We start from the raw sequence: 12,652 nt of genomic DNA, 5'->3' as shown, positions 1-12,652 counted from the left end.
ATTTAATTATAAATTAACATATTATAAAATTATCAGTTTCTATGTTAATTAATTTATCATATTTAATATATATTTTAATTATTTGATAGTATATATTTTTTTACATTAATAAGTCCCCAAATTTAATTTACATTAAAATTACTAATTTATTAAGAAACGGACAAAATAAGGAAAAAATTTGAAAATTTTAAATAAGTACTAATTAATATTTTAAAAATATTAGATTGAATTTAATTTCATTAATATTTAATTTAAAATTTCCATCATCGAGTTTATAAAAATTATACAATAAAAAATTAATTAATATTTTATTATCTCATTTTATTTTGATTTATGATAAATTATTTGATTATAAATAATAATAATAATAATTATTATCTCATATATCTATTAATATCTAAATAATATAAATTTATGCACGTGTGAAAAGAATAAAATAATTTTATAGAAAATTTAAGAAATTAACATCGCATAGTTAAAATTAGATTGATTAAAAATAAATTAAGTTTATATATATTCAGCATAATAGTATATAATTAAACAATTGAATAAAAATATATATATATTTTTTGAAAATATAATATATTAAAAGTACATGGATATGAAGTATTTATTTGATTGGGAATGTAAAATTTTTTATACTAATAATTGAATATTTTAAGATACAAAAAATGATTAAAAAAATGAAATGAAAGTATAAAAATGAGTTGATATTGAGTTGTAAATAGGTTAGAAAATTGAAAATGAAGGTGGGTGTGGGTGGGAGGAAGGGAAAGGCGTTAAAAGGTGGTGGGAGGGGGAAAAAGCAAAATCGTTTTCAAGTAAACAGTGGAGAAAGAGTGTGTCAACGTGACATAAATGCAACTGCCACTCTTTTCATTCAGATGCAGATGCAGATGCACCAATTCCAATTCCAATTCCAATTCCTCTCCTCGCTAGGGTTCCCCTTTTCTTCTTCTTCTCCTCTCTTTTCCATTTCCTTTCATTCGCTCTATCTGGAGGAACGCCAACAACAATACAAAATGGATTCCTGACACACATTCTATTCTCATTTTTCCTTTTTTTTTAATATTTGTTTAAGAAGACCGCATTTGTTTCTCTCTCTCCTCTCTCGCATCACATTCGATGAGTGATACCAAGGTATTTTGATTCGCGTACTTGTTTGATTTTCTTATTTTTATTGTCGGATTTTTTTTAGTGTAGATTAGATCGTTTACTAGGATTACGCTCTAAATTGGAACTAGTTTTGCCTTTTAATTTGGAAAATTTTACAATTATTTTATTTAAAGGCATTTTGACTGTACTCAAATTCATATCACCTGCTATAGCATTAGTGTTGTTCACGCTGGCATTGCAAGTTTTCGCGACTTGTTTACTCTTTTGCAAGTATTTGTAAGTTTGTTGTTGTGTCTATTCTACAAGAAATGTTGCTAATGAACTCTCCAGTGTGGTTTTTCTCTGTGTACCGTGGCTTTCTTTCTTCGTTTCAATTCCCTGTTAAGTTTAATTTTCGCTGAAGAGGTTGCTATTGATTATTGTGATTTGGCAATAGGTGTTGATTATTCTCTGTCTTTTAGGTGAGAAGTGGGTTTTGCGTGTGGCCTGATGTGAGACAACTTTGCCTAAGAAAGGGTCTTCTATATGGATTTATGCGATTATTTTCTATTCCATTAAAAACATTGCGAGGAGCTAGTCGGTCGTTGAGGGTAGATCAATTTTGCAGTGTAGTGAATCTTTCTTCCTCGTTGCAGATAGAGTTGGTGAGCAGATCTCTTTTCTTTTTAAAGATATAATTAGATTAATATTCGGTCACTCTAGCTAATAAACTCTAAAGCAATGTGTTGAACTCCTAGTATATGCTGGTCATCTCATTTGTTTTTAGTTTTTAGATTCCATGCCTCAGGGACAATTATGCATATCTTTTATATGATGTGGACACGGGGACAGTTGGTGTTGTTGATCCTTCTGAAGCTGCGCCTATCATAGATGCGTTGAGCAAGAAAAATCTAAATTTGACATACATTCTGAACACCCACCACCATCATGATCACACTGGTGGAAATGCAGAGTTGAAAGAAAGGTATGGGGCAAAGGTATGGTATTTTTATCTTCTGCTAAAGTTTGTTCTATTTCAAATTAATATTGTAAATGTGTTGTAAAAACAATCATGTAATTAAATGAGGTTTGCTTTGATTTATTTATAACACTTTCTCTGTTGTGTTACAGGTAATTGGTTCAGAAATTGACAAGGAAATAATTCCTGGTATGGATATCTCTTTGAGTGATGGAGATAAGTGGATGTTTGCAGGCCACGAGGTGCATATAATGGCAACACCTGGTCATACTCAAGGTCGCATTCATGGTCCATTTGCATTAATAAATCTTAATTGTTGCTGGTATTAGATATATTTTTAAGTTAATTGATAAAAAGAAACAACTCAGTTTTGGCTTGTTTGGCACTTTGAGTCTTCTATTCTCCAGCCGGTCACTTAACTACATATTAAACTTCTACATTCTCTTGTAACTGGTGTATCTCTGCAACTGTCATGCCCCTGCCTATTTAATCTACATTTTTTTACTCCCATGGAAATTTAACTTTATTTTCTTTGCTCTTATATTGACCGAACTTTTGTTCTTTACTTCAAGTCATTTCAAGTTCTTCTTGGCTTAGCTTGGCTTGTATATTATCCACCCCCATAGAATCCCAGTCTTTAACTCCTTCCCCACAGCTAGACTCCTGGATTTATTTTGTTAATACTATGGTGTAGGACTTTTCTATGCAAAGTTTTTGGTTTATTGGTATAGCCTATACAAATAACATTCTCAAGGTGCTGCTAACATTCTTTATGTGGTTTTCTTTACATCAACTTGCTGGTTTTCACCTTTTCAATTTTCTGTTTGTTTTTACCATAAGCAGGCCATGTGAGCTTCTATTTTCCTGGATCTGGGGCAATTTTTACTGGAGACACCTTGTTCAGCTTATCATGTGGCAAACTCTTTGAAGGAACTCCTGAACAGGTTGATTGGAATTGCATTTAGTTTCTCATTTTGTTTTCAGGTTGTAGATTTCTATCTTCAGGGACAAGTCATTGCATTTTGCAATATTTCTTTCTTGTTTTGTTATATGGCTTTTTTTCCCTTTGCCAAAAGTCCTGAAATCTGAAAAAACCTGAAGCAAAGGACTTGATCCATAGTGATTAAAATTGCTTTTATATGAGACTTTTATGATACTTGAAACTTGCATTCTCTTGCGAATGTGATGCTAGTATAAAATATGGCAGTTATCTGACTTCTTGAAGTTCTTGTCTAAAATGAGGTTACCATGTTTTTATTCTTAGTTTGATAGACAAGTGCTCTATGTTTGCTATCTTGTGCTGGAGCATTTTAATTGAGTCAGAGTAAAACTGATTAAAATATACTACTATGCATTTTTTTATTAATAGCTAAGTTTGTATCAGAAACCACTTCTTTCAATAAATATTATTTTAGTGGTCAGTAATGTTTTTCATATTGTTAACTTGGAATATGTGTTGATGATGATGTCCAATATTTTCACATGTATATTGTGTTATATAATGCCTGTCTATAAGTTGAATATTGGATGTTGATTTGTAGATATGTTATCACAGATGTACAATGTAGTTACAAATGCAAGCCATTTCTTTTATGTTGTCAAACCTGTTTTGTATTAAGTTTGTATTTGTAATGTATTTTATCTTCAATTATTGAGAATTTATTCCATGCTACAGATGCTATCATCTCTTAAAAAGATCATGTCTTTACCAGACAATACAAGTATTTACGCTGGTCATGAATATACAATGGTTAGTTGTTTCTGCTTCTATTCATTATGTTCCAGGCTTCATTTTTTAAAGCCTAAGTGCTGCGACCTTGACTTTGATGCTTTGAAATTTGGCAGAGTAATTCAAAGTTTGCATTGTCTATAGAACCTGAAAACGAGGAACTTCAATCCTATGCTGCCCATGTAACTCACCTTAGAAATAAGGGTCTGCCCTCGGTAATTTTCAGAACTGAGCTTCTTTAGTAGATGATTTTGAAGTGCCCTCTTCTAGCTTCACTTTGCTAGTCTGTCACAACTCACTATTATTAAAGCTTGTATACCCTTTTTAATTGGCGGTCTGTTGAATCATTTTTGTTTTGCTTTTACAAAATTATTAATTTTTTCAGATTCCAACTACGCTTAAAATGGAAAAGGCTTGCAATCCATTTCTTCGCACATGGAGCATAGAAATCCGGCAAAAACTAAATATTGCCTTCACAGCTGATGATGCTGAAGTGCTGGGTGTTATTTGGCAAGCAAAGGATAATTTTTAGAAATTTTTAATTAAAAATTGAAAATTCTAAAGGTCCTTAATCTGTATAGATTAGGTTAATGAATCCATTCATGGAATAATATTTACTTCGTGGTATCGTAATATAAATTTTTAATCTTCTTTTTGAGTTCATTTGAGAAGATGTAAATTAGATTTCAGTTTTGTTGGCATGATGGGAGTCGAAATCTTGATGCATGGAAGACGCTCCTCGTAACCGAGACACTCACCTCATGTTAGCATATGCATTGTTGAGAATGACGGAGAAAGTTTTATTCTGAACCATCGCACTTCAGTGACAATTTTTTTCAATATTTGAAAGAGACTTGTTTGTAGCGGTGGCTTTATCAATAATTAGGCTCTGACAATATTTGGCTTTTTTCTGTTGGGTATTTCTCTTGTAATAAAGGCATGAAATTTTAACGTAAGCGGTACCATCAGTTTGCTATAGTCATTTTGTTAACGGACTTTCCAGCTACATTGGTACTTACGATATTGCAATTGATAACATGACTTCAAATATAAGAATAAAGTATGTGATAAATACAATTATATATTCAAGGATGAATTGGACTTGAAGTATTTTGTTTAGGCATGTTAAATAACTTTCGCTGAAGATCAATTTTTGGTCCGGCAGTGGTCGTTGGCATGGTACTGACTTGTTTCCCATGTCATCACTTTAGGAAGTGAGTTGAGTAACTTCTGAGGAAGCCTATGATGTGGAGTAAAACCTTTTACGACTAGGACTCAAGGATGGTGGGTTGTAACTCTCATGCTTTTAGGTTGATGTATGGGTTCACCTAAACATTAATCTGTAACAGCTTGGGCATCAGTTGCCACTCTTTTAAGAAGTTGACAACACCGTCACAATCGTCCCCAAATATGACAGAATTACTTTATGCGCTAATCTTCTGTGTACAAAAAATTACAGACACGCCCATCTCATCTCATATATGCTGGTATCACCCCTCCCCATAGGATCATTATTTGGTTAACCACTTCCAATTAGGTACTGTTGGATGTCTTAATGTTTACGTCTTTTGTCTTACGAGTCAGAAAAAAGCACATAACATGTGCAAGGTGGTGACAATTGTAGTAGGCCCCTACAATAAGCCGTGACATGGTAGTGTAAGTGCAAGTAACACTGACGTTATGTAATGGTATTATTAATTCTATTAATATAAAAAAACAAATTTAATGGTAGTTGGTCCCGTTCTCCCTTCGTGTGTAGCATTAGCATCAACATCAGAGTTATAAAGCGTCATCATCAGATTCTTAACCCTCGCCCTTCCCTTGTCCAAAAGATTCTAAGAGGGGTCCCCACCCGCTCTCAGTGCGATTTGCAATATAGAGAAACAGTTTCCGCGCCAAAGGAAACGAAGAAGAAGACGAAGCACTGGTTAAGCAACTACTCTCTTTCTCGTCCTCTCTTAACTTTCCTTTTCACTCACATCATCACATTAGCATTGCGCATGAATAATTGAGTATCATTATATCTATATCATACGACATTAACGGTCGTCGTTTACGCAGTGGTGTCAATGGAGGTGGAGGATCGGTTCACAGATTTGAACCCTAAGACGTGCGTGGTTTTAGGCGGCAGAGGATTCCTCGGAAGATCGTTGGTTCTGAGGCTGTTGAAACTCGGTAACTGGATCGTCCGAGTTGCCGATTCCGCTCAGTCCATTCAACTCCATGAATCCGAGGCTCTCCTCGCACAAGCTCTCTCCTCTGCTCGCGCTTCTTACTTTCATCTCGACCTTCGCGATAAACGTCGCATTGAAAAAGGTGTGCACGTTCAATCCTTCGTGTTGAAACTACCAACTAGGAACGTTATGTGATCACAAATCGCAATCGAATTGCGTGATTTTTTTTCCTTCAGTTTTGTTTAAAATGAAATACACTGTTTATGGAAACTAATAGCAGCATAGAAATGCATCTTGTGCAGTTCTTGAAGGTTCTTCTGTCGTCTTTTATATGGATGTTGCTGGCATCGATGTGAATAACTTCTATACTTGCTATAAGCTTATATTTCAAGGTATTCTTCTGTTTGCTATGCTAATTGCTGTGGTTTTGATATTTTTGCTTATGTAATTTGATGTTTGATTCAGGTGCAAAGAATGTCATTAGTGCGTGCCGAGAATGTAGAGTGAAACGCCTAATATACAACAGTTCTGCGGATGTTGTATTTGATGGTTTGCATGATATTCATGATGGAGATGAATCGTTGGCATATCCGGCGAAAGTACGGTTCAGTTGGGAGAGCTTCTTCTCTTTCTAATAACTAGGTTTGATGTTTTTAATTTGTAAACGAATTACCATTTTTAAATGGGGAATGTAAATTGCAGACTGACAACATGTTAAGTGACCTTAAGGCTCAAGCAGAAGCTTTGATCCTGAGTGCCAATGATATTGATGGCGTATTGACGTGCTCACTTCGTCCTAGTAATGTTTTTGGACCTGGTGACACAGAATTTGTGCCGTATTTTCTAAAGTTAGCAAGATATGGTTTTGCAAAGGTAGTTTACTTTTCACACTAGTTTTTCTTTTCTCAACATTTGTAGAACTCATTTATCAAATGGAGGAAAAATGTTTTTAATAGAAATGCCTAGTGTAAGCTTTCACCAATCTTATAATTAGGTTGTGATTAACATATGTCAGATTCCTCAAATACTTGAAAAGAAATTATTAGGTTAACATGTCTTGTGTCTTCCCTTTTTCTGATTTCCCCTCTCAAAAGGTCATGCATGACAAATGCACAGATTTTGGGTTCAGACTTCAGACAACTTCTTGGTGTTTTTTTAAGCATTTTTGTAGGAGTTATAGACTTTAGGTTCTGAAGAAAGTATAAAAAGTTATTTTCTGCCTTTTGTGTTCCTAAAAGTTTTTTTTTTAATAATTTTCAGAAAAACCTTTTCTTCTTACTGAATCGACTACTATGTCTACTGATCTAAACTCTTTTCTGAAATTCAGAACCTCATTAAAACTAGAAATATGATTGTTACTTCTATACCATATCTTTTCTACTGAATGTTGGATTTAGACCTGCCTGATCTGAATCCCATTTCATATATATATATATATATATATATATATGTTAATGAACATAATTTCAATCATAATAGAAACAGTCTCCTAAATTCACAATTATAGGTCTTTGATATTTTTTTACTTTTTGATTTCATGTCTTATTTTAGAATAACAATTTTTCATTTCAGTTTATTATAGGGACTGGTGATAATCTTTCAGACTTCACCTTTTCAGAAAATGTTACCCATGCCCATATCTGTGCAGAAAAAGCCTTAAACTTCCAAACAGTTTCTGTGGCTGGCAAGGTGTGTATATTGAATATGAATAGGGGTAAACTGCATTATTGCCTGCTCTGAGTGATATTCACCCATAACAAAGTCCTTGTTTTGTACTTGCAGGCATTTTTCATCACAAATCTTGAGCCTATGAAATTTTGGGAATTTCTCGTGCTTTTGTTGGATGGGCTTGGATATCAAAGGTAAAATGACCAACCTGTTGTGATATATGACTGGCATAATATGGTCTCCAGTGTTACTGATGTTTAGTTGTATATGTTTGACATTATGTTATAGTACATGGGAAGTTTTGGAGGGGAAAAAGATTTCTAAATTACATCTCCTTTGTTCATATTTTTGTGAAAAATCTATCCACAAGCCATATCAAATTCTCTTTTTCCAGTCAATATGAGAGATGTCGTTACAAATTAGCTCTTTGCTATATTTGCTGCTTTGGCTTGCTATTTCATTCACTGCTGGAGGAAACAATTAACAAAAGTCTGATTCTTGTTTTCCTTTATTGCTGGTTTATGACCTCTTATGCTGTTAACCAAGACAGAAAAATCCTTGCTTTAATTGCAGGCCATTCATCAAACTTCCTGCTAATTTGGTGCAATACATTCTATCAGTTTTAAAGTGGTTACACGAAAAGTTGGGACCCAGATACTTCAGTTATCCTTTATTAGTTAATTTTTTTCAGTTAGCTTCATACACCCGAACTTTCAAATGCATGGCAGCTCAAAAAGATATTGGATACTTACCAACAGTCTCCCTTGAGGTTTATATCTTCTTACTTCTTTTTGAATTGTTTCTTGTGAAATCTCCTATATTTTTGTTCCTTCCCATGTGCACTCCTAGTGATAACTGAATGATATATGGGTATATCTATGTAATAACCTCCAAAGTGGCAAAATGAAGACTCGTTAAATAAGAAAAAAGGCCATTTCCTCTTTCTTACTGTTCAGACCCCACTCCCACTCCCACTCCCACACACAGTCACATACAGATACATACAGAGACTATTCTTACTCATGTAGTTTCCTTTCCACATTACTTTATGACGTTCCTAGTGGGATAAGGCTTGGGTGTTCTACACAGAGTGAAATTTTCTACAAGGCAATGTTTAAATATGGCATGGAATTTCTTGCTCTTAAGATTTGCATTGATATATGCTGATAATGGATAATGCAGGAAGGAGTCACATTAACAATAGAATCATTCTCTCATTTAGCCAGAGACTCATCTTTTACTAGATGCTGCAGTTCCACTGAACAGTCAAAAGCAGATAAGCTGCTTGGCGGCGGAAAAGGTTAAAACATAATGCTTTCTCTTGTGTTACTATGTTTATATACATCAATGAAGGTTTGCTGTCTTTTGTTAATGTCCAAGCAACTTTTTGTTGGAGTTAATACTACATAGATAGGTATACCTTACAGCATGGATATGTAGCTCTATTTTTGTTAAAGCAGTTAACTCTTCACCTGCAAATTAAGTTAACCATGAGAGCACCACCACCAATTGTAAACATGAAAGTGGGCTGAAATTGATTTTTTGCTTATGCTTTTTCTATTTGACTACACATCAAGAACAGAGAATAGAAATATTTTCCATCCACACTATTTTTACTGCCCTCCCTATTTTCCACATTCCTTGTCAAGCATACCCTCAGATTGCTTGGGTAATGTACTTTTCTTTTGATACTGTTATTCTATCCTTGCCAACTACTACTTGGTATATAGTGTCTTTGGGTTGTAAGCTTGAACCCACTAAAATTGATAAATTGAAGGGAAAATGGATTTATTTTATCATTATAAATCACTTCGGTAGAATACATTTGAGTCATACATTATAATTAAACTTAATATTTGGTGCTACATATGTTAACTATTATGAATCATAGATATAACAGTTTGCCGAGCTGAATAATTTTTAGCTTTCTTGTTACAGTGGCTGACATTTTGTTGTGGAGAGACGAGAAGAAATCCTTTATATATTTCCTTGTGCTGATTTTGTTGTTTTACTGGTTTTCCCTTTCCGGAAGAACTTTTATATCATCTGCTGCGACACTTTTGCTGCTTGCCACTTCAGTTCTTTGTGGCTATGGTTTTCTGCCATCAAAGTTGTAAGTGCATCCTCATAGAGACTGAGAACATTATATTTCTGGGTTTTTAGCAAAATTAGGAAGTTTTATGCCTTCAAATCCCTGGACATTGTATATAGCACGGTTTTTTCAATGCAAAGCTATTGCATTATCGAAACGATTATTCAACAGATGGTCCTCCCTCTGGTTGCATCCTGCTGGTTACAACTTTGACATGACTGGATATGCTCTAGCTATAACTTATTTATGTAATTTTTTTAAGAGTGATATGGACTATATCTCAGCCATATAGGCTGCTCATATCTCACCACAACTCAACGCTAGGCACATGAACTGCATAGTATACGTTTGATGAACACAAAAATTGTTTTTGTGGATTTTTGGCACTTAACTTCATCGGTAACTTCATCGGTCGCTGTTAAGAGAAATTGTTCTTTACGCACTAATTGTGTGACACCTGGTGACAGATTTGGTTTCTCTGTACAAAGAATGCCCATGTCTTATTTTGAGATCTCTGATACGGTAGTGAAAGGTTCAGTTGCAAATACAGCATATCTATGGAACAAGGGTTTTCAAAAGATAAGAGGACTGGCTCAAGGGGACGATTGGTCTACATTCGTCAAGGTAAAAGATGTGGTCTCCTTCTAAACAATTAATAAGAAAAAAAATCCCTTTCATGTTTTAATTGAATTTATTGTTCTCTTTTAAAAAATATATAATGTAATCATGTAAGCATTATCTGTTTATTGAGAATGCATGTACTGTGTAATGTCTGGATCTGTTGTTTGGTTTTGGAAAAGTGGGTTCCAAGTTTCTATCTTCTAATTAGCCTGCGGGTCACCATTTTGCTCTGTCTTACATGTTTGAGAGGTGGGCTCGAAAGAATGAATAATTTATGCATGAATGGAATTTTTCTTTACCTTCTGGGAATCTTTTCCTTCATGTGGCATTTTTTTAAACCAATGCAGATTGCAGCTTTTCTTTACCTTCTGAAGCTGATCCTCTCACGGTTATTGACAACATTGATAGGCATAGGTATGGAATTATTGATGGCAGTTCTAGTATTTCATTTGTTTGTGCTGTCATTTTTACACAATCTGAATTGTTGTATAGGTCTGGTGTTCGCATTTATGGCTTTTTTTGTTTACGAGCAATATGAATCAGAAATTGATGGATTGGTGGATATGCTGTTCAGTTGTTTGAAGGAGTTCATGATATATTTGATGAGAATTTCTCCTGTTTCGGTATCGCGGTTTCTGCATTATCTTGACTACTTTCAGCGTTACGAAGGACCAAGAAAGGTAAAAGACCTGAGATAGTGGAAAAGAAGTTTCAGCTTCGCTTCTGCGATCCTTGAGCTCCATTAGGCTACCTATTTACTTGCAAAAAAAGATAGAGAAAATATAATCTCGTTTAGGAATGTCCTCCGTGTGTGTTCTATCATAATTGAACCAGTTCATCAGGCTGAAGTTGTTACTGTATGAAACTATCAACACTGATAATGATTCATTGATTTGACCGCAGTAAAATCTTGCAAAGGGAACATGCAGTTCACTGTTATTATAGTCTAGAGTGTCACGTGTTGCAACTCTCTCTCTTGGTTAGACAGATTTCAGAAGGTTGATAATGCACATAGACTTATCCTTAATTTTTCAAAAATAAATAAATAAATCGCTAAATGTTTATTAATTATTAATGGAAACTACTTTATAAATATGCGCAAATTAATTTTACAAATTTCTTCCGTTATGCTTCTTTATTTTTATTTACAGTCCTAATATTTCCAGATTGTTGTATAAAATTATATAATTTTCCAAGTTTATAATTTTAGTCTCTGTACTTTATTATAATTACATATTTTTGTTAATTTAATCATAAATTTTAAAATTTATTTATTTTAAAAGGGTTATGTTTTTTTATAAAAAATAACACAAATTATAAGCTAAATTGTTAAAAAAATAATAAACAAAAGTAAATAATATTTTTTAAGCCATATAAGTTATTTTTAATTTATGATAAAATTTTATTTATTTTTATATTATTTTTTTCTTTTACAGTTATTTATCTATAAGTTTACTCAAATAAAAACCTAACTCTTCTACGAGAATAGAACTTTGGAGAACTTTTATAAAAGATTTTTATGAAATGTGTTTTCTTGTTAATGAGAAATTATTAATAATTATATATATTTAATATAAAATTAATAATAATGATCATTTTATGTGTAAAAACTATAAAACATTTTATTGATTTATAAGGCATCATGAAAATTATCTTTTAAAAAAGATTTTGCTTGTTATTTTATAATATGATAATATTATATTATAAGTAAGAGGTAAGTAAAACTGTGAAAGAAATGTCTCCCCAGCTTTTTCTTGCGGAAGAGTGACTATTGATTATTTCCGAATTTGCAACTTTGTTTTGTAAAAGACAAAAAACATCTTATATAAAAAGGATAAAAGTATATAAATGTGTTTTTAAAAGAGCGCGGCAAGCACAAACGCGCATACAAAATGTGGCGCGTAGGATTTTGTTTTTACTAAAAAAACATATATAAAAGAAAACCTTTCTATAACAAGTAGATGTGAAAAGATTCTCAGTAAAAGTAGAGGGAAAAACTAGACTATTTAAATCAACTTGATTAAATTTAATAAAATATTAAAATTTAAAATTAAATTAAATATTAAATTATTTTGATCTTATTTAAAGACATTTGAAACTTAAATTGGACTAATCCTAATCTTATTGTATAATCCGTGCATCGCATATCTTTATATTAAAAAAATAGTAATACATAAAAATAATATTTAAAATTAGACAAAAATAAATAAAATTTTTATTTTTTCAAAGTGAATTTTAAATTTGAATCTCTTTTTTTTTTCAATCTAATTCCTTAAGTTTTTTCCTCTTTTATA

The 12,652-nt window shown here is 32.8% G+C and overlaps 2 protein-coding genes across 4 annotated transcripts; both read left to right on the top strand.

Moving 5' to 3' along the window:
* The first annotated feature begins 773 nt into the window (after positions 1-773).
* LOC113865992 (probable hydroxyacylglutathione hydrolase 2, chloroplastic) lies at positions 774-4,686 on the top strand. The gene is made up of 8 exons (XM_027500848.1): positions 774-1,140; positions 1,578-1,760; positions 1,890-2,093; positions 2,227-2,350; positions 2,918-3,018; positions 3,750-3,824; positions 3,920-4,018; positions 4,189-4,686. The coding sequence occupies exons 1-8, from the start codon at positions 1,126-1,128 to the stop codon at positions 4,333-4,335; spliced, it is 948 nt and encodes a 315-aa protein (XP_027356649.1). The 5' UTR covers positions 774-1,125; the 3' UTR covers positions 4,336-4,686.
* Positions 4,687-5,626: 940 nt separating this feature from the next.
* On the top strand, positions 5,627-11,133 carry LOC113865991 (3beta-hydroxysteroid-dehydrogenase/decarboxylase). Of its 3 annotated transcripts, none has more exons than XM_027500846.1 (13): positions 5,627-5,730; positions 5,865-6,119; positions 6,280-6,369; positions 6,443-6,576; positions 6,680-6,850; positions 7,550-7,666; positions 7,760-7,839; positions 8,219-8,414; positions 8,828-8,945; positions 9,584-9,758; positions 10,205-10,361; positions 10,706-10,772; positions 10,851-11,133. In XM_027500846.1, exons 2-13 carry the CDS (start codon positions 5,873-5,875, stop codon positions 11,054-11,056), a joined length of 1,758 nt encoding a protein of 585 aa, XP_027356647.1. In that variant the 5' UTR covers positions 5,627-5,730; positions 5,865-5,872; the 3' UTR covers positions 11,057-11,133. The 3 variants fall into 3 exon arrangements, with proteins under 3 accessions (XP_027356647.1, XP_027356646.1, XP_027356648.1); XM_027500845.1 differs by having other exon boundaries at positions 7,550-7,691; positions 7,740-7,839; XM_027500847.1 differs by lacking the exon at positions 5,627-5,730 and having other exon boundaries at positions 5,995-6,119; positions 6,214-6,369.
* The last annotated feature ends 1,519 nt before the right edge of the window (positions 11,134-12,652 follow it).

The sequence above is a fragment of the Abrus precatorius genome, unplaced genomic scaffold, assembly GCF_003935025.1.
Source record: "Abrus precatorius isolate BTA unplaced genomic scaffold, Abrus_2018 Scaffold4, whole genome shotgun sequence".
Taxonomy (NCBI): domain Eukaryota; kingdom Viridiplantae; phylum Streptophyta; class Magnoliopsida; order Fabales; family Fabaceae; genus Abrus; species Abrus precatorius.
This window is presented reverse-complemented; position numbering and strand designations above follow the sequence as displayed.

What these genes read in the sequence shown, in the direction of transcription:
- LOC113865992 (XM_027500848.1), top strand. An exon ending in CCTCGTTGCAGATAGAGTTG is followed by an intron (nt 1,761 to 1,889) that starts GTGAGCAGATCT and finishes TTTAGTTTTTAG; the next exon opens with ATTCCATGCCTCAGGGACAA. An exon ending in AAGAAAGGTATGGGGCAAAG is followed by an intron (nt 2,094 to 2,226) that starts GTATGGTATTTT and finishes GTTGTGTTACAG; the next exon opens with GTAATTGGTTCAGAAATTGA.
- LOC113865991 (XM_027500845.1), top strand. Translation starts at nt 5,873, where the DNA reads ATGGAGGTGGAGGATCGGTTCACAGATTTGAACCCTAAGACGTGCGTG. An exon ending in TACCAACAGTCTCCCTTGAG is followed by an intron (nt 8,415 to 8,827) that starts GTTTATATCTTC and finishes TGGATAATGCAG; the next exon opens with GAAGGAGTCACATTAACAAT. An exon ending in GACAACATTGATAGGCATAG is followed by an intron (nt 10,773 to 10,850) that starts GTATGGAATTAT and finishes ATTGTTGTATAG; the next exon opens with GTCTGGTGTTCGCATTTATG.